Source organism: Pagrus major, chromosome 18 (genome assembly GCF_040436345.1).
Source record: "Pagrus major chromosome 18, Pma_NU_1.0".
Taxonomy (NCBI): domain Eukaryota; kingdom Metazoa; phylum Chordata; class Actinopteri; order Spariformes; family Sparidae; genus Pagrus; species Pagrus major.
In genome coordinates, this window is record NC_133232.1 from 26,653,921 (window position 1) to 26,674,910 (window position 20,990).

Sequence of the window (20,990 nt, forward strand, 5' to 3'; positions counted from 1 at the left end):
GCAGGGTGCAGGGTGCAGGGTGCAGGGCCTGCCGAAAAGTGACTGCACCCTGTAACTCTGGATTGGGAGGGGTTACATTCTCTGTCTTTTCAGCATTAATAGTAGAGGAAACCAGGTGCATGTACAGTGAATCTGGTCAATATCACTCCTTGCAATAAGGACTTACAGGGTGCAGTCACTTTTCGGCAGGCCCTGCCGAAAAGTGACTGCACCCTGTAACTCTGGATTGGGAGGGGTTACATTCTCTGTCTTTTCAGCATTAATAGTAGAGGAAACCAGGTGCATGTACAGTGAATTTGGTCAATATCACTCCTTGCAATAAGGACTTACAGGGTGCAGTCACTTTTCGGCAGGGCCTGCCGAAAAGTGACTGCACCCTGTAACTCTGGATTGGGAGGGGTTACATTCTCTGTCTTTTCAGCATTAATAGTAGAGGAAACCAGGTGCATGTACAGTGAATTTGGTCAATATCACTCCTTGCAATAAGGACTTACAGGGTGCAGTCACTTTTCGGCAGGGCCTGCCGAAAAGTGACTGCACCCTGTAACTCTGGATTGGGAGGGGTTACATTCTCTGTCTTTTCAGCATTAATAGTAGAGGAAACCAGGTGCATGTAAGGTGAATTTGGTCAATATCACTCCTTGCAATCCAGAGTTACAGGGTGCAGTCACTTTTCGGCAGGCCCTGCCGAAAAGTGACTGCACCCTGTAACTCTGGATTGGGAGGGGTTACAATCTCTGTCTTTTCAGCATGAATAGTAGAGGAAACCAGGTGCATGTAAAGTGAATTTGGTCAATATCACTCCTTGCAATAAGGACTTACAGGGTGCAGTCACTTTTCGGCAGGGCCTGCCGAAAAGTGACTGCACCCTGTAACTCTGGATTGGGAGGGGTTACATTCTCTGTCTTTTCAGCATTAATAGTAGAGGAAACCAGGTGCATGTACAGTGAATTTGGTCAATATCGCTCCTTGCAATCCAGAGTTACAGGGTGCAGTCACTTTTCGACAGGGCCTGCCGAAAAGTGACTGCACCCTGTAACTCTGGATTGGGAGGGGTTACATTCTCTGTCTTTTCGGCATTAATAGTAGAGGAAACCAGGTGCATGTACAGTGAATCTGGTCAATATCACTCCTTGCAATAAGGACTTACAGGGTGCAGTCACTTTTCGGCAGGCCCTGCTGAAAAGTGACTGCACCCTGTAACTCTGGATTGGGAGGGGTTACAATCTCTGTCTTTTCAGCATTAATAGTAGAGGAAACCAGGTCCATGTACAGTGAATTTGGTCAATATCGCTCCTTGCAATCCAGAGTTACAGGGTGCAGTCACTTTTCGACAGGGCCTGCCGAAAAGTGACTGCACCCTGTAACTCTGGATTGGGAGGGGTTACATTCTCTGTCTTCTCAGCATTAATAGTAGAGGAAACCAGGTGCATGTACAGTGAATCTGGTCAATATCACTCCTTGCAATAAGGACTTACAGGGTGCAGTCACTTTTCGGCAGGCCCTGCTGAAAAGTGACTGCACCCTGTAACTCTGGATTGGGAGGGGTTACATTCTCTGTCTTTTCAGCATTAATAGTAGAGGAAACCAGGTCCATGTACAGTGAATTTGGTCAATATCACTCCTTGCAATAAGGACTTACAGGGTGCAGTCACTTTTCGGCAGGGCCTGCCAAAAAGGGACTGCACCCAGTAACTCTGGATTGGGAGGGGTTACATTCTCTGTCTTTTCAGCATTAATAGTAGAGGAAACCAGGTGCATGTGCAGTGAATTTGGTCAATATCACTCCTTGCAATAAGGACTTACAGGGTGCAGTCACTTTTCGGCAGGCCCTGCCGAAAAGTGACTGCACAGTGACACAGTGATATTGACCAAATTCACTGTACATGCACCTGGCAAACACAGAGAATGTTATGCAGAATGTAAAGGCAATCCGTTACAGTTAGCCTACAGTTCTATATACACTGCATTATTGTATTCATAATTATGCTCTTAAAAGTACAAGTTATCCAAAAAGTTACTTAAGTAAATGTAATGAAGCAAATGTAAATCGTTATTACCCACCTCTGATAGCACTTACTAATTTCTCAGTATGTGTTATATGATTGCTATCTAATGTGACGTGGAAACACTCCTGCAGCCTTTTCTGCATTGATTTCCTAATCCTCGTTATAAAATCACTGAAACAGGGATATTGAATTATGACTTTATTTATAGATCAAAGCGGTGTAAAATCACATTGCAACAACGATAACAACAACAACAACAATAAAAGTGGCAAGGTAAAGCATCTACCCTCATCAATTGTTGACAACTAGCCTACATTATGGAAACATCAGGTTACTTTTTTTATCTGCGCCGTTCTTTTTCCGTAGCCTCTTCACTTGGGCTACAGGACTGCACAGTAAAAAAAAACATTTCTCTCGGTGCTGCGTCTGTCAGCTGAGTCAGGGATTGGGTCTCTAAACGAGCCATTTGGATTTCGACCGGATTGTGACGTCACAATCCGGTCTTTTGCATACTCCAGCCCTCGCGCTGGCTATCTCCTCCCACACTTCGCCAGCTACCTGGACGAGGATCCGCCATTTTCTCGTTCTCGCTTCACTTGTACGCAACAGCCTGACCGCTACCGTGTTCAACCCGAAAGCCGAGCACTGCTGCTCTGTCGTCGGATGCACGGATCCTCGTGTTTCGCTACATGGCCTCCCTACGAAAGAGGATATCAGAGCGAAGCATTTTATTTATCAGGGAAACGTCCCAGCTTCAGTGAGTAAAAGCGTTACGGTCTGTGCCAGTCACTTCACGCCGGACTGCGTCAGCAACCAGGGTCAGGACTGGGCGCTGGACTGGCAACAAGATTGTCCCTTATAAGATGGATCCATACCCACTGTCAATGATGGAGCTGTAAGTATTTAAAAAACAGTGTAGTTTGTGTTACTTTGGCCGTTTAGCACATGAGCTAACGCTAACCGTCGATGTAAATATGAGGCTGAACTAACATTATATGTGAAGTTATCAACGTTGGGCTTACTGGCCTTAGGATTCACAATAATGTTAATGTTACCAAATGTTAATTTGTCATATCAGCACTCTTTTAAAACATGACAGTGAATTGAGAAAATGAATTAGGATATTGAGATTTTATCGCTTCTAACCAGCCGGTGAACCACTGCTCGGCCGTGAACATGGCGAGGAGACGGGGTGAAATGTCTCGGTTGTTAGCGGACGGTGAGCTACGTTAATTCATTAGCATGTTGTGCTAAAGGACAGTGACCTGCACGTTACCTGCAGTAAAGCAATCACTACTTTGTCTTGGAGCCGGAGACAGGGGTTACCTGCTACATGTCTGCTGTGCTATTATCAGTTATATGCAGGCATGGACACAGAAAAGTTGCTTCGCAAATGTGTATAGCTCCTTGCCATGGTCACGCGAAACCGCCGCTTAGAGCAGGGCTGTGAAACTGGTGTGTAAACAACCCTGCTGTGCTCAATCCTGTGTGTTTTGAAATTATATCCAATGTACAAAATAACATCATGTGTTTTTTTTTTTTTTTACCGTTTTATAACTAATATGTATCTAATCCTGAAATGTGTGTTTTGTTATGACCAGAGAAAACACTGTAGAGAGTTGGCATGAGATTTTAATATGATTAAATTTTCCGACTGAGGTGGTTGTTGTTACATTTGAATCCACCAGAGGGCGCCCAGATCTAACACAGCATCACTCTGCCCCTCAGTGGTCTTCACTCTGAGCTGTTATGAACCAGATGGAAGCCAATTTACAGCAACTGCAGCCCACACAAAGCTTTAAACCAAGAGTTCATATAAAGGGCGATGCAGAATACACGCAGCATGCATGCGTGATGCAGTTATCAGGTTTTCCAGTTGTGTCGAGTCATTTTTTCTATATAACCCAATATCACAAATCACTTATTTGCTTCACGGGGCTATAAGAGGCGACACCTTCTCGAGTATAAGACTTTCAATTTAGATGAGGGAAAACTCCCAAGGCAGAGCAACAGAAAAGAGGCCAATCACTTGTGAAATTGTCCACTTAAAATGCAAAATGATTTTCTTTTCACACGTTACAATTTTTGTTTGCATGTGAAAATATTCAGTTCACGTGTAAATAACGATGAATTCACATGTGACCTTTTCTTTAAATCAGTATTTGCCAAGTTAATCATGTGATTGTCTGTGTTGTGTGTCTGTGTTGGAGTCTTGTGTTTACCGGTCACAGATACGCACAGTTTTCCTTTGTCAATGTCCAGTTAAGCAAGGTTAATGCGTTCTCTTGGGCCAAATGAGCAGTTTGGTCATCTGTGACTACTATTACAAACAAATAAATAATGACAATTAGTCTGACCCAAATAAAACGTATCTGTTATCCATGTCAGTTTAATCACTGTGCGTCATCTGCCTCTACGTTAACCATAGACGGCTGGATTTAAGACTCTACCTGTCAGTGTCGTGTCCAGGCCAACCCCTCTCTCCTCTGACTGTCCTGATCTGTAATTAGATATTATTGCTGGCCGATCATCATGCAGTAACACAAGCCTTCACTTCTACATTACTGCTCTGCTGCCACTCCCTCCATCATCCGTCCCTGTTTTTCATTGGTTCAGCGGGGGTCAAGGTGAAAAAGTCTGGGATGAAACTTTCTCCAGAGGAAAGAACCACCTTTTTCATCTTCATCATCTTTTCATCTTGTTCATTCATCGTCCATCTGCCCTCTCTCACATGACTGATCTGTTCTTAAAATACAACCCCCCCCCCCTATTTTTGAGCATCAAGTGCGTGTAACTCATCTTTTCTGTAATGGATCTCTTTTCTGCCTCCGCTCAAGAATTTGCCTCTCCCTTCGCATCAATAATCAATGAGAAGAGGGATGGGAAGAAGGGGCTAGAGAAAGACACTGAAAGATGGGGTTTAAGTGATTAATGGAAACCACATTAGGAACCGGAGAGAAGTCAAACTATACTGACTACACTGAAGTCTGGAGAATATACTCTGTCTGTTTCGGAGAAATGTTTAATGCGGGTTAACAGGAGTGAAAAAGCAGGAGAGGCAGAGGTGGAGGGAGATATCGGGGAGGCAAACAGGGTGAAAAGTGAGACGCTTTATCTGCTCAAAGCTGCCAAACACCTGCCTTTTGGACTGGAAGGAGGGAGAGAAGGGGAAACAAATACATTTATAGAAAGCTGATGCTTTTGGTGGAATTAGTCGCTTCAGACAAAAGCTACAAAGGCGACTATAAGGCTGTTTCAGAGAGCTCAAAGGCACAATAATTGTTGAATGTTTACACGCTTGTGTGAAGATGCATGTCTAAAAATAGAGGTCAGTGGTGACTTGTTCACCTGTGTGTGCTCAGTCATGCCCGATGGATGAGATTATGCATGCAGGGCAACGATGAGGTGATGTGTTGTAGCTAAACAAAAGTCTTTCAATCATCACATAGCGGCTGAGTTTGTTGCATCACTCCCTCTCTTCACTCCCCTTCTCTCGCGTTCACTGCTGACCTGGACACGTCCAAAAGAATCCAATTTGTGTTACAACAAAGGCAGAAAATTTGACAGGGGAGAGGACAGGGGATTTAGGTCGGATAGATTGAGAGGAAGGAGAAGCGTGGAGAGCAATGAGGATTACTGTCAGGGGGGGATGATGGTGACAAGTAAGAGGAAAGGATGACAGGAGGAAAAATAAAGACAAGAAGGAAATACACGACAGGAAAACACAAGATTATGGCAGAATCCTGGAGGAGCAAAAAGCACGTTTCATGAAATATATTTGCCAAAAGGGTAGCTGTGATAAAGCGCCCGGGCAACAGGAGGAGGAGTGTTCACCTGTGATGAAGGGGAACAGGTGGAAGAAGGGGAGGAAGAGAAGGAGAGAGATAGGTCGATATGTTACAGGTAGATAACGTGAGAGAGGTAAAGTTCAGGAGGTATAGAGTGTCACTTTAAGGACCACGAGATAGCGAGTGGGGGCAGAGGTGCAGGAACTCAATCCAAGAGCCAAGACAACAGGTGATGATAAAAACCTCCTCACCTGCACACACCAAGGACTTACCAAGAGAGAGATATGGACAGGAGCACGGTGCAACACTGAGGAAACGCTTGGAGGAAACACAAGGACACGGAGGAGGAAGGAGAACATTTGACTTATACATCTTTTTCTGGAGAACCTTCGTTCATCCTCCCTTTTTCCAGGAACAAAATCAGACTTCCATTCTGTCAAAAGAGCTGAATTTTTTTGCCTTTTTTGAGGAAACTCGACATAAATATACGAGTGACTTTGTGGTGAATTTTAGCACATAAAATAAAAGCAAAATCAAGAGCTGCTGCTGAGGAGAGGAGAGCAGGGAAGAGGCAAGAGAAGACGGTGAGGGAGGGGGAGGAAGGGAGAGCGAGGGAGAGAGAGAGAGTGTGCGAGCCCGTGACGCCGAGATGTTCATGCTCATTCGAGAGACGCCCGCCGCAGGAGGCGGTGCTGGAGCGATGAGCGCGCCATCTGAGAGGAGTGCAAAGCAGGTGCGTGAGTCCAAGTCTATTTATATATGTGTGTATAGAGTGTAATTTGTGTGTAATTATCACTGTCCTTTCTTTAGAGACACATTCTGATGCTTTTCTGAATGCAAAAGTGAATTCTGCATGAATTTATGTTTGTGATGAATTGCAGGATAATTTAAGGATGATCCTAAACCAGTTTTAAAGGTGCGCTATGTAGTTTTGGGGAAGAAGAGAAAGATCTTCGTTGACTGATATTTTGTTTTTATGCCTAAACAAACTAAATGATCAAACTCTGTTTTCATGACTGAATAAACTAAATAAACAAACTGACCTTAAAGGACAACACAATGTCATACTGTTTTACTTTGTTTATATGTGGCGGACCCTGCCACCTTTCTAGCTTCAAACAGTGTCCTGGGGACCTTATTTTCCTCTGAGAACAGCTTGTTTATTCAGTTACGGAAAAAACGAGTTCGAGTTTGTATTATCACCTCATTAATATTGTAGATATCAACATTCTGAGTTTGAATTTCTTCTCCAGAACTGCATAGTGCTCCTTTAAAGTGTAAGAGATGTAACTGAATGAATCTAGTGAATCTAGTCTCCATATCTGGTAAGTTTTCTCATTGATACATTTATTGTAAATGCTCCTTTATTGCTTAGGAAAATTCTCCTGTCTCAGGCAAAAAGTCCTCTAAAAAGCCAGTGAAATATCTAAAAGTTTACAAAAAGTGTTTCACAATAAAAGGTAATTAATAGAGACAGAGACAGTGTTGATATCAAGACATTTGATTTCTGGTCACCATATTTTGTATCTATTTACACTGTGTGTGTGCATCAGTCTTGATGTGACCATCATTTGTCATCATGATCTGAACCCCTCGTCTCCTCTGCTCCCCTCCCTCCTCAGGTGCAGGCCGCCATCAAGAAGAAGGTGGAGAAGCAGAAGAAGCGAACATCTGGGCAGGGAGAGGCTCTGGGCCTTCCCTCTGCGACACCTCAGCCCCCTCGCCAACAGAGATCCGGTCCGGCCCTGCAGGCGACAGCGGAGGTCTCTGAGGACAGAGAGTCACTGGAGGAGACGCTGCAGGAGATGATGGAGGGACCGCAGAGGAGAGAGAGGGAGATGGAGGAGGTGGAGCCTGTTGACCTGCTGCCCATAGTGGACTCTGTGTTTGGACAGGTAGGAGGCAAATGATGCTGTGTGTGTGTGTGTGTGTGTGTGTGTGTGTGTCTGTGTGTGTGTGTGTGTGTGTGTTTCTGACTCCGAAATGTGTGTGTGCTGCATCAAGTTCTCTGGCTGATTGAATGTCTCTCAAACAGATTGATTGAAACCCTAAGCCTCCACTTTGAATTTAAAGCCTGGCTGTACTCACCTACACCCCTGACATCTTTGACCTCACATGGCGAAGGACATGAAGCTGCGTTCACTTGCAGCGACACATTTTGCCTTCTTGTTTTAACCCCAAATCCACCCGGAAATGGCGGGAGCAGCGAAACACGAGGGCTAAAGCTAAGGACGGAGATAGCGTGTGTGTTTAAGAGGATTTAAACTCCTTTACTTTGGGAAACGTTATAATCCGTAACAGATACGACCATAGTCAGCCAGAGATCTGATGAACACCCTATCTGTGCGGTATCAGCTCAGTATCACATCACTCACATGGTAAGCAGTGACACACGACACGGCACGGTAAAGGCTCCACCATCACAGCATCTGTCACCCCGGGGACGGTCAGATGTGTGGCATCGTGGTGTGTGAGAAAGTGGTGTTTGTGAAAATAAAATCAAAAGAGATAACACCAGAATTAAAACTCCACTCATTTCCTGCCAGCTTGTGAGTCACTCCGACTTGAAGAGAGAGTCCACCTGATCTCGTCAGCAAACTCCAGGGGGGCTGATGATGAGTGTGGCTGAGGTTATGAACAGGAAGTCAATATAGCAAGCAAACATGTGTGATGTCAATGGTGATGCAAGTGATCCAAAATAAGAGAGGACGACTGGGCGAGTGGGAGAGAAGATTTATCTTTTCCTTGCTTCACTGCAGGGTACCTCAGGGGGCCCTGAACCTCACTTCGACAAACGGTGCGGTATTAGAGGAAACTTTTGTGTGTGCGTAGCAGGCGAGTAGCAGACAGCGAGCATGTGGTATTCCCAGAGACCCTCAGCCCCCACACACTGAACCGAGACTCGAACAGACGGAGCTTGAAGAGGCACGCTAGAACTTACCGTCTTCTTAAGTGCATCACAAACAAACAGGGAACACTGTTACAGGTTTATCATGTAGGCTTCAGCGTAAGGCTCTAAACATCATAAAGGGAGATTCTCACGTGATTGATTTTTTAAACATGATGCAATTAAAAGAAGGAAGATTCCTGATGCCTTTTGACTCTTGGGTGGGAAACTCGGGGCTCTTTAACACCACGTTTTTGTTTTGGAGTTGCAGCAACCCATTTTTTTTTCCAGTTCAAATCTGATACCTGAATTTGGATATCTGATACTGATACCAGAACTTTTTTTTCCTTGAATATTATTATGATAATTATCAGTAATAATAGAAGTAGTATTGTTGTTGGAATTACCTGTAAGGTTACATAAGGCTGTAGTAAACAGCACATCACTCCTTATTTTTTATTTGAGTGTGTAAGTAGTTGCTCATTTCCAGGGGAATTTCCTTCAGATAACATCTTGATTCAAACCCCAATATACATAAATTCATTATTAATTTTGTTATTGCACACTTTATCCTCCCTATTTGTTGAACCTGATGCTGGCCAGAGGTCAAGGTTCACATTTTTGCATGTTGAGCTGGATCTGCACTCCCTAAAGACTCTTTACGTCACGCTATCAACTGGAAATGAGCCGATTGTTGAAACTGTGTGTGGAAATGTGTTACCTCTAATTAGTATCAAATCACACAATTCTATTTAGGCAATTAAGAAATTATTACCCTTCAAAGAAATGAAGCGTTATACAGAAACCTTACCATAAGGATATAGGGATCTCTCCTATCTGCAGGGGTGGAAAGTAACTAAGTACATTTCCTCGAGTATTATCCTTAAGTAGTTAGAATACACTCAACATTGACCAACAACAATAAAGGACTGCTTCTTACATGTTTGCATGCATCAGTACTGATAATCTAACGGCTTGTAATGGAGTATTTTAACTCCTCTGTATTTCTAATTTTTTACTTGAGTAAAAGATCTGAACACGTCTTCTTCTGCGTCTGCCTCCTCATGTTCTTCCATGCTCCGTCGGTTCTGTCTCTTCTAGTCTTTCTCTGACTGACAGCTCTCGTCACTGGACACCAGCTGATCTACATCTGACACCAGAACCAGTACATGATCCGTCTACCTGCACACGCACACGCACACACACACACACACACACACACACACACACACACACACACACACACACACACACACACACACACACAGTGTTTGTGACTGAGGCACAAGGGCACGCTGAGTCCAAAACAAAGACCAGAGTCACATTACCTGAGAACTGCCCACACTCACACACACACACACACACACACACACACACACACACACACACACACACACACAATGCATTGTCAGTGTCACAAGTGTGTGCGGTGCTAAAAATAACTGCTGGCGTGACGGCCATTCAACACTGATACCTGGAGACAATTGAAAAGTAATCAAAACAGAAACCAAATAGCATAAATAAGCCAGTGCGCACACACACACACGCACACACACACACACACACACACACACACAGCAGCATCTTATTTGCATGATTAATTGAGGCTTAATGGTATTGGTGGTGTGTTGGGTTATTCATGCAGCCGCTGGTGTCAGTTTTTACTAACACACAAACATGGAGGTGAATCATCAACCACCTCGCTGGAAGTTAATTTGAACGATCAGGTTGTATTGTGTTCATTAACTAGTCACAGTCACTAATAGAAATGTTGTGGGTTGTTGTGGTGCGTCAGTTCCAGAAATGGAACAAGTGCAGCAAATTCATCCCCATTATTCAGTCAGGGGGAGCAGAGTTATGGTTTTGCTGCCCTACTTTTTGTCTTTTAAAAAATAATCTCATCATCATACAGTCCCTCCAACCAGGTGATTATACTGATGCAGTCTAGTAATGATCCCTGAAGAGATATCAGTGAAAACTACTTTAATAATTCAAGGTTTCATGGGTCATGATCTTTTGGCAAACATCAGCTGGTTCCCTGAAAAGAGCTCAAGTGTCCATTACAAGCTACTGATATCCTACTCACACTTTACTCTACAATGTAAAGTGTAAGTAGGATATCATATGTAGAGTCTACATAATGTTTTTATAAACATAATTTGAAATATGAGAAATCCATTCTTCTAATAATCACTTCCAGTCCTGACCCTCCCGATTATATCCTACTGTTGATGGTTTTCATAGCATCCAACTAATCAACGCTGCTTCCTGACTTAATCAAAGAGGTTATGTTGTGAAGAAATGCAGGGAATTTGTTTAAAATTACCTCCAACCAATTAAGTATCTTTCAAAAAAAGGAAATTTGGTCTTTGATGTTTAAGCTGTGACAAGGAGGTACTGACCTGTGAATATGCAGGAAATATAAATCATGATGTAAATTATTCCACGAAGATGGTTCAGAAAAAGCTCAGGTGAAAACACACGTGTTGGTTTTCTTTTGTTGTGATCTCATGTGTTACTTTATACTTTCAGATGTCACATTTTAAATTCAGATGTGTGGACCTCCATTACATAAGACGGTGTTTCTGTTTCACACGCGATGAATAATTACACATGCACAGAGTTACGGCTCACAGGTGCCTTTTGTGTAGAACATAGTCACTGATATAATGAATGTAAACTAGTTTTGCTGTGAATTTGCTTGATATTTTTCTAAATCAGACTTTTCTGGGGGAGTTTGAAGGTGCCAACGTGCAAAGTATAACAAACCATGAACACAATATGATCCCTCTGATGCTAAAATATGTGATCAGGGTTGGTTTGCAGTTTATTTCCGCTTCTTTTTGTCTTCTGTGTGTAACTATGTTCATCCGTCTGTCTGTTGTCTTTGTGGAATTAAGAACAATTTGCTTCCATCTGATCAAAATCTCTAATCTCGTGTTATATTGAGCAAATGTCATTTTGATCTCTTACATGAGGATCAGACGATGTGAAAGATACTCTTACTACACTCATGTCTGCCCGCTAGATAACCCACAATTAGAGTCTTAAAGTCCAAACAGTCTGTTTCTACTTAAGAACTTTTTTTTTCGGGGTAAAGAATTAATTTACAGTCGGTCTTAAGCTTTATATCATTCAATCTGCCAGGAAGTTCATCTTAAAATTGGAGCTGCATCATTACTGACCTCACTGCAGCAGCTGTCAGATGAGACTCAGTTATTGGACCGGTCCTAAAGTGGCCTCTAGTGGTGACTGCTGATTATTGCAACAACTGACCAATCTGAAAGAGATGTCACAGTTGTGTTTCATGGCTCTTGGACATTATTATCCAAAAATATCCACACAGGAGGATATTTTGCAAACTCTCACATCACATCAAACACCACATAATTGTTTTCTAAGGCCCTGCACGCTCTTGTTTCATCCATGATAACAATGAATCAAACGTGTGAATACTGAAAATTTGAAAAGGATCACTAGTAGTGACGAGAATTTTAACCCCAGAATATACAGCTGCCGTCATCTTTACAGAGTTTTATAGCGAGTTTCAGCTCATCCATATTTAACACAAATTTAAACAAAATTTTCTAAAAAATCTGCAACAAAAAAAAGAAAATGCACATTTCCATCCACTTCTGAAGCTGAATTATAGGAACCAGTTCATGGAAATAAGCAGTAGGTGACACTAATACTTCAGTCAGAAGTAGAAGAAGAGGGCCCAACGAGTTGATGCAAATACAAGCAATTTAACAAAGCCAGTCGGACCTCCGATGGTGGGAAGAAAATGTAGAAAACAAGATGTAAATATGGCATTTATATGTTTGAGGAAGGTTAAAGTCTCCTAATTATGGAAGCCTATATATATAATATATAATTTTTTTCTCATGAAGCTCGATTCTTGAGAATTTTCTGCGACTGGTGGAAATGGGCCTCCATACCTTATTGCTCTACAACAGATCTGATGATTTCTTCTCTTTGGTGGATGCTTCGGTCACATTCTTCATATGTCATGTTTTTTGCATTCAGTTTTTATTAATCAACCAATTTCTCCACCTCCTGAAGCATAAAAACTTTCATCGATTTTTTTTATTTTTGACATTTGGCTTCCACTCAGGTTTTTTATGTGCAAATTCAAAATACACATAAATCCGGTGGATGAAAACCCAGCTATTGTTAAGCTGTCTCCAGTCCTCAACTGACCTGTTTGAGTTCAATCTCACGGCTCTCATAATGTCATTATCTGCAGAAAGACACAGGTGAACACAGTCGCGCATTCAACAGCTAAGAGCTGATGTTTTCCTCAGCAGTTGGTGGAGACCAAAAACAGAGCTAAAAGAGACTGAATATTGGACTTACATTCATCAGGTGGACATAAACGTGACTACTGTAATTTTTATAGAAACACTTTTATTTCACCAACCATCAGCCTCATCAGTGAACACTTTAATACAGACTGTGTTGTAAGGGAACATTTCTCTGTGAGCACCTCACCAGTTCACACTTGAGCACTAATTTCTCTAATTTTTCACATGCTTTTGTCTTCATTTAAGTCGTTTTTTAACATATTGAGTCAATAACAATAATACTACTGAGCCAACGAAATGTCTTTTGGTTCCTATGTGTACTGATACTGTGTACAGAGTAGATAGGCTGCTGTACAAGAGTGTGTTTCAGCTTTGGAGAAGGAACATTCAGACCTAAATTTAAAGAACTAATGGGTACAATTTACTTCATGGTGTGCTGCACATGTACACACAGACACACACAGACAGACTCACACAGACACACAGACAAGCTGTGCTCTCCATATGGAAGCACTGTAGTAAGGATCATGCCAAATCTGCCTGTGGAGAGATTTGTTGACAGATGCTTTGTACGAGCTCAGCTGACCACTTATTGCTGCACTCATAACCTCAACTTATGATTTTAATGTGTTGCCATTTTAGAAAACCTGACCGAACTGGTTCTGGGATGTTAGAGGTCAAACTCAGCGAGAGCTCAAACCAACTCTGACATTGAGCCGTCACGTCCTGCAGAGTGTGACCCGAGGTGACACGGACACTGTGGGGCTCGTAAGCCGTCCTTTGCTCTGGTGGTCGCTTTTTCATTAGTTTAAAAGTTTAGCACGGTTTGAACCGCGGGACATCTAATTCTTCATGGAAAACAGACAATCACGCTCGGAGAGAATTCTGTGTATCTCCAAAAACGTTCAAGGAATCAGGAAACAAACTCGTTATTACTTTCAGAGCAATGTGTGTGACGAGCTGATTTTAGAGCTACACAAAATTTTTACATAATGTTGCTTTAAAATGTGTTTTATACAAGCTTTGTTTGTTTTTGTTTAGTTTCCATTAGTGCAAGTTTTTAAAAATCAGACTTTTCTAGAAGGGTTTTGATGATGCATGTCTGCAAACTCTGACAAAATATGAACACAATATGATCTCTTTGATGCCCTGAGAGACTTCTGCTTTATTGACAGAAATCTGACTTGTAGGCAAAATATATCACAGCTGACTGGAAAGTTGGAAGTTGGAAGTTACTCTAGTCTAATTATACCCTCTGTCTGCATGCTGACTAGATCGCTAACAATTACAGTTTGTAAGTCCAAACAGTCTGTTTCTACCAAAATTTCATTTACAATGGTCACTCTTAAGCTGCACATCAGCTTATGAGAGAAAATGTTTTATCTTTGTCTTGCGTGTGAAACGGATGAGTTTCATACTGCACATCACCCCCTTTTTTTTGTTACGCAACTTCGTTCTGTGTCTTATGATGATGATGTTTAGCAAAAAAAAATCTTTCACTAAAAGTCTGTTAAGAAATAGAAGTGTGCAGACACAAAACTGTCTCTATTCTCAGCTGAATTCGATATTTTTAATATCTTTGGATTTAATTAAGTGTACAGCGCTCATGTTGACATCATTTCCTCCACACTTTTGCCTCCTGGCTTCCATCTCTGTGCTGTATCCCACTCTCCTTTTTCTTTTCCCATCTTCCCCTTTAATCTCAAATGGAAGGGATTAATCCCTCTCTGTTATGCCGTCTTAATTCTCCCTCTAAAACTCCTTGTACTGTCGATAAAGTCATTTGAATGCTTGTGCAACATGTTGGAGAGGGAGGAGAGAGAGACAGGGAGAGAGGAGGAGGAGGGGGGGATTAAAAGCGTTGGTCGGTGTGAAGAGAAAGAGACAGTGATGCTGCCGATGTGAGGAGCGAACTGCTTTTAGTGGGGAGTTCATTGGATCAGATAGAGATGGTTGGACTCATGCAGGATTGCTCATGCATGGATTAAATCTCTGTGGTGTCAGATGTGACGACTGGTAACCAGCATGGGACAAATGAGAGGGTTTCTCTAAGTTTAGAGCCTGAGCTGGACCTCTGAGGAGTCCGAACAGAGGAGGGAAGAAGAGATAAAAACAGATAAATAAGATCAGAGAGAAGAGTGGGTGAGATTTCTTGTCAAGCAGGGGTGGTTGGGTAATGGGCAACTGCACCAAACCATCTCAAGACAATATGAAAAAGGTAAGAGCACTTTGTCTCGTCTCTTGATGCTTTCGCTTGTACTTGCTAAGTGACAAATTTGCTTTTGTTGGTCTTAACAAATTCTGAGATTGTCAAACTTCTCAGCAGCTTTGAGCATGGACATTCATTCTCGTCATTGTCTTGTCAAATAACGATAGTTCAAAAGACCACTTACTAGCTTTTGGAGCTCTCTTTGAAACATATCTTAATCATTTAATCTCTGGATTATAGTTTTGATAATTGTTAATGTTCTTAAATGCAGAAAACAGCAAAAGATATTCGTCGAAAACAGCAGTGCTGGTTGTCTTAAACCTCATCATGCGAGAAGTTTTTGATGTTAGTTGCAAGAAAATTCAAAAATGTTCCCTTTTTAACATTTTACTGCGGCAGTGTCAGTCATCAGACCAGACGCTTAGCAGGACTATCAGCAGAATGTACACAAACTGTACTGAAAATGTTGAGATCGAGACATTAAAGTTAAAGTTAATAGCCGATGTGAGTGGTCGCCTTGAAATAATAAGCGGCTTATGTAATGCAGGCTTACAGCCACATTCTGTCTAATGTTTGCGTGACTAGAAAACCTCTTCTGTGTGGCTTGTTCCTTGAAAGATGTGATGTTTTATGTGTGAAGAAGTCATGTAGACAGTACTTGACTGACAGAGTGGTCCAGTAACAGCCTGGTCTGCCTCTGAAGGGGGTAAAGGATGGTAAGGGGAGGTCAGTGGGCCAGCAGGAAGAGGAGGATCAGGACGTGGAGGAAAAGCCGGTCTACGATTCTTTCGGTGCTCTGGTGAAGAACTGCAACATGCTGCACAACATCGTTGGCCCGGCCTGCATCTTCCTTAAAGAGGGCTTTTCACAGACACTCGTATGTAACACAGCACAAACCCCCGGTGCCACTTTTTCCACTCATCGTGATTCATTTTCATCCCCACATCGTGACTGACCCTCCTGCTGTCCACCACAACAGCTGTGTCATCCCATCCCCGACCCGGGTCACACGATCCAATCTGCTGGCACATGCTCAGAGGGGTCGATCAATCAGTTCCATGGAAATTATTGACCGGCATTTTTGGAACTTACTCTAAAACGTGTGGTACATTGTGATTCAGGGCAAAGTGAACCTCCGACCGGGCAAAGTGGGCGACTGCCCCTGAAGGCTCCAGATTCACTGCGAGAAAAAGTGAGTCCACTGTGGGCTCATAGCAGGTTCATTAACTCATCAAACAAGGCTGTACAAAAATGATGAAGTGTGCTGGGGTTCCCATCTGGCATATATAGACAGTGGTATTCAGATCCTTCAGTGAGTAAAAGTATTACCACGGTATAAAAATACTGTGTTACAGGTAAAGTTGTGCATTTAAAAAGTACATACGTAAGCAACATAGCTTGATTGAATTAAAGGAGACTGTTGGGCCTTAGAGGTATTTGTCTAATGAGAGCCTAGTTATTGATGTATTAATGCGTCATTAATGTTGCAGCTGGTGAAGAAGGAGATCATTTTATTTCCTTTATAAACTGCAGTGTAGCTTTAACTTTATAATATATAAATATATATATATATTCTATATATCAGAATTTAGTTTAGTTGATTTACATTTTGTATTAATAATCTGAATTTGTAATATAACTAATGTTGTTAAATAAATGTAGAACACATTTTACATTCAGACTGAGTGGAGTAGAAATATCAATGAGCATAAAATAAGTACAAGTACCTCAGAACTGTACTTACATGCAGTACTTTGCAACTGTAACAGAAAATCTCACATTAAAGGAGCAGTGCAACACTTTGTCCCTCGTTGTCAAGTGAGATCACGTCTCCTCATATTGTAATTTGGTTTGAACTTCAGTGAGAAAAATGAGGCCGAGGGCGAGCAAAGCGAATTAAATGATCTGAGAGGATTTTGTCATATCGTTTCCTCTCTAAAGCTCTTAGCCTAACATCCTTGATACCGAACCACAACACCCACTGTGTGACTGTGTGCTTTTGTACGGGCGGACTTGCATGCGAGCTTAAGTGCTATGTGCAAGATTTAGAGTATATGTGTATTTATGTGCGTCAGAACGGTGGACATGTGTCCGAGGGCCTCTGGACTAACTAAACCTCCCAAATCTCATAATCTCCAGATGTGTGTCGCCTGACAAATAAATCTGGTTACCCTTTGTGATTTATGGTACATGAATTGTCATGTACATCATAATGCAGTTTAATCCATATAGATTTAGAAAGTGTTTTTCATTTGAAGATGTTCTGGGTCTGTCTGTCTAATACAGCTTACTGAACACTAACATTTGTCAGTCGTGTTGAAGTATGACATCCAGACTATTATACGGGCACAAGCTCAGATTTTTCGAAGTAATTTAAATGTAAATATAACATTTTATACCATTCACAAAGTTTAACCACATGAAGCCAAACCCCACTGATCATTTCTATCATTTCTTCTGTTTGTGTTTGTGCATCATTTCCCTGTTCACTGGCTTTCTGGTTGTTGCTGCAACGATGTTCCCTTTAATCCGACTGTGTTTATATATCTGCACTATGCCGAACAAGCTCTCTAAATATTTCCAGCATGACTGTTTTGTGAGTGTTTTAGCACTTTATGAAGAGAGAAGCTAATGTTTGTCTCTGCTTCGTCCAACAGGACAGAGAGCTGAGGCCAGAGGAGATTGAAGGTGAGGTGGTTTCAGTGTCTTTACATCACATCAACATGACGGTCGAGTTAAAAACATTGACACGTGTTTTCTGTGCGTTTCCATCAGAGCTCCGTGAGGCGTTTGTGGAGTTTGACAGGAACAAAAAAGGCTACATCAGTCACAAAGACCTGGGGGAGTGCATGAGGACCATGGGATACATGCCAACAGAGATGGAGCTCATCGAACTGAGCCAGCAGATCTGTGAGTGGAACAACAGCCTGGAACATCTGAGAGAACAGAGAAGAGTAGAACACAGTAGAACAGAAACATAGAAATTATTATGCACAGGACATAAGAAGTTTATGTATTGTGTCTGTGGTTCGAATGTTAAAATGTTTATTCTTATGTGGAATTTTTCATTTACATTTGGAAAAAGGAATTTACCTTTAAATGTGACATTTTTGTAAGGGATAGAAAAAAGAAAAGAAACAGAAATAGGAACCGAAATGGGAACAGGAAGAGAAAAGAAAGGTAAGGAACACAAAATAAAATAAAATAATAAAATGTAAAATATCTGTAAAATTACTGTCAACGGTCGCTACATAGCAAAATGCAAAAAAAAGAGAAAAACTAATTTAAAAAAAATAAATAATAAATTAGATTTTCGAAATTGAATCATTAAATTAAAATCTTTAAAAAATAGGTAAAATATATCAGGATGAGAATGACAGGGACAGACAGATCACAGCAATAACAGAACAGAACTGTCTGAAGTTTATATTAGATGAATAAATTCTTACAATCGTTAAAATAAAATAGTCGCTTGTGTTTGCTGTAAATACAATTGATTACTAATACTTCAATGAATTGTAATTTAAGGTAGAATATGTAAACATGACAGAAAATGATTATGAGCCATGATGATTAGTTTAGAGAGCACAGACTGACATGAGCCGTGTGTTGCAGGCGGAGGTAAAGTGGACTTTGAGGACTTTGTGGAGCTGATGGGACCCAAGATGCTGGCAGAGACAGCAGACATGATCGGAGTCAAGGAGCTACGAGATGCATTCAAAGAGGTCGGTGATGTTGGGAGGCATTTTGACACTTTGGATCACAAGTTTTTGAGATGGAGCCATCGATCGTTTGATTATGACAGGTCAAACATCTGCTGTGTAAAGGATCTATGAATCTGATCCATGTGGGAACAATAAAGAAACAAAAGTTGTGCTCAGTCGGTAAATCTTGGGATGCACATTACAAACAAACACTGGTGCGAACTTAAGGCGCATGTAGAGGAGAAAGAGGGTGAACTCTTGATTAAAAAAGCCTGTAACACTTATATGGGTAAGTATTTAGTATATGGATGATTCATGACACAATCAGACAAGTTATTACAAAACAAGACAAAACCTACCGTTGACCTATTTAAGTCATATCTATCTAAGACCTTTATCACAACAGAAGAGTGCACTCTGCTCTTCCAGGGTCTTGTTACTGAGGATGTTGACTCACTGGAAAAATCTTACTGGCAGCTGAGTCATCGTCAGTGTTGTTTATTGCAGCTGTTTTTGTCCTGTTACGACAAGTCAAAATGTCTGCTGTGGGAAAAAAAAGGTCTACTGAGACAACAGGTGGGAGATAAAGAGATATTCAGATATTACTCATGAGAGCTCCCTGATGCTGGTAAAGGTATCATGATTCAGGTTTTGCGAGATTTAGTCAGAGAGCATGAAAAGTACAAGATTACACAAAGAGGGAGGAAATGGTGACCGGTTAACACTGACTGTGTTTGTACTGTTTTCTGATGTTGTTGCTGGTTGATAAACCTCTCATATAGGTAACACTTACCGAACCATGAAATACTTTATAATACATGTATTAAACAATTGTAAAGGTTCATTAACATCAGTTGCAACTTTCTAATGGCCAAATCATGTTTAAAGATGAACTATAAACAGTATTTTGTGACCGTTTACAGCTTTACAATAAGTAATTGCTTAAGAAATGGGTTATTAAGCATTTCATTGTTTGTTTATATGGAAATAACTTTTAACTACAGCTTAATTAAGTATAATTTTCCTTTTATAAATGCTGGTTATTACACACCATGTGTCAGGGTGGGGTGAGGCATTACTTCAGCCTCATAAGGGCGTCATGCCAGACAAAGTTTGGGAAACAGGGCACCATGTGAAGGATTTGACAATTTCTTTCTTTGGTGCCATCCAGTGGTAGTATAAAAAAAGAGATTCAGGCTGTACTGAAAGCATACTATAAGTATTTGTATTGAAACATGATTAAATCAGATGTGATGTGTATCTGTGTGTGTGTGTTCAGTTTGACTCTAACGGTGATGGTCAGATCAGTCTAATTGAGCTGCGTGAGGCCATGAAGAAGCTGATGGGAGAACAAGTGACCAACAGAGAGATCAACGAGATCCTCCGAGACGTCGACCTCAACGGAGACGGCCTGGTGGACTTTGAGGGTGAGAGAAATTGACTTTGCCTTCCTGGGATCCGTCTCAGAACACATTCGTCCTCGTCTTCAACCCTCACTCTTCTCTTTTGTCTTTCCAGAGTTTGTGCGGATGATGTCTCGCTGACCGGCCCAGCTGCCCAACACGTCAGACGGACACACACATTATGCAACTGCTGGATTAGTTAGTGAACATTATTTTGCTGCTCTTAAAAGCACTTATCTAAAATTGTATTTTTTTATATTAAATTAAAAAAAAAAGAAAAAAGTTTTAAGTAGACAAATATGAGACGAATAGCCGTAGATCTGAGGTGCAACACAAAGTATTTTAACAGCTGCAAAACATATCAGAAGCTTCATAGAAAAACATTTACGACTGTGTTTTTTAGATGTATTTTTATATAATCAATGTTTGTTCTTTGAGTGTAAAATCCTGTTTGTAAATCTGTAAAAAATCTTTTTTAATTAAAGATATGTACAAAAATCAGATGAATGGGTAAATTATTCCAACCGGGTAAACTGATGAAAGGTAAACAAAGGAGGATCTATTGGCATAAAGGGAATAGTTTCTTCATGATTATGTTTTCATTAGTGTATATTCACCTGAAGGTAAGGTATTGTTGTGTTTTCGTTTAAAATGAGCCTTTCATATCTACAGATTCTTCCACAGAG

General features: G+C 41.3%; 1 protein-coding gene across 1 annotated transcript; it reads left to right on the forward strand.

Moving 5' to 3' along the window:
- The first annotated feature begins 6,446 nt into the window (after positions 1 to 6,446).
- Positions 6,447 to 20,445, forward strand: LOC141013637 (calcium-binding protein 2-like). The gene is made up of 7 exons (XM_073487423.1): positions 6,447 to 6,530; positions 7,420 to 7,692; positions 17,855 to 17,885; positions 17,973 to 18,107; positions 18,813 to 18,922; positions 20,181 to 20,328; positions 20,420 to 20,445. Exons 1-7 carry the CDS (start codon positions 6,447 to 6,449, stop codon positions 20,443 to 20,445), a joined length of 807 nt encoding a protein of 268 aa, XP_073343524.1.
- Positions 20,446 to 20,990: the final 545 nt, after the last annotated feature.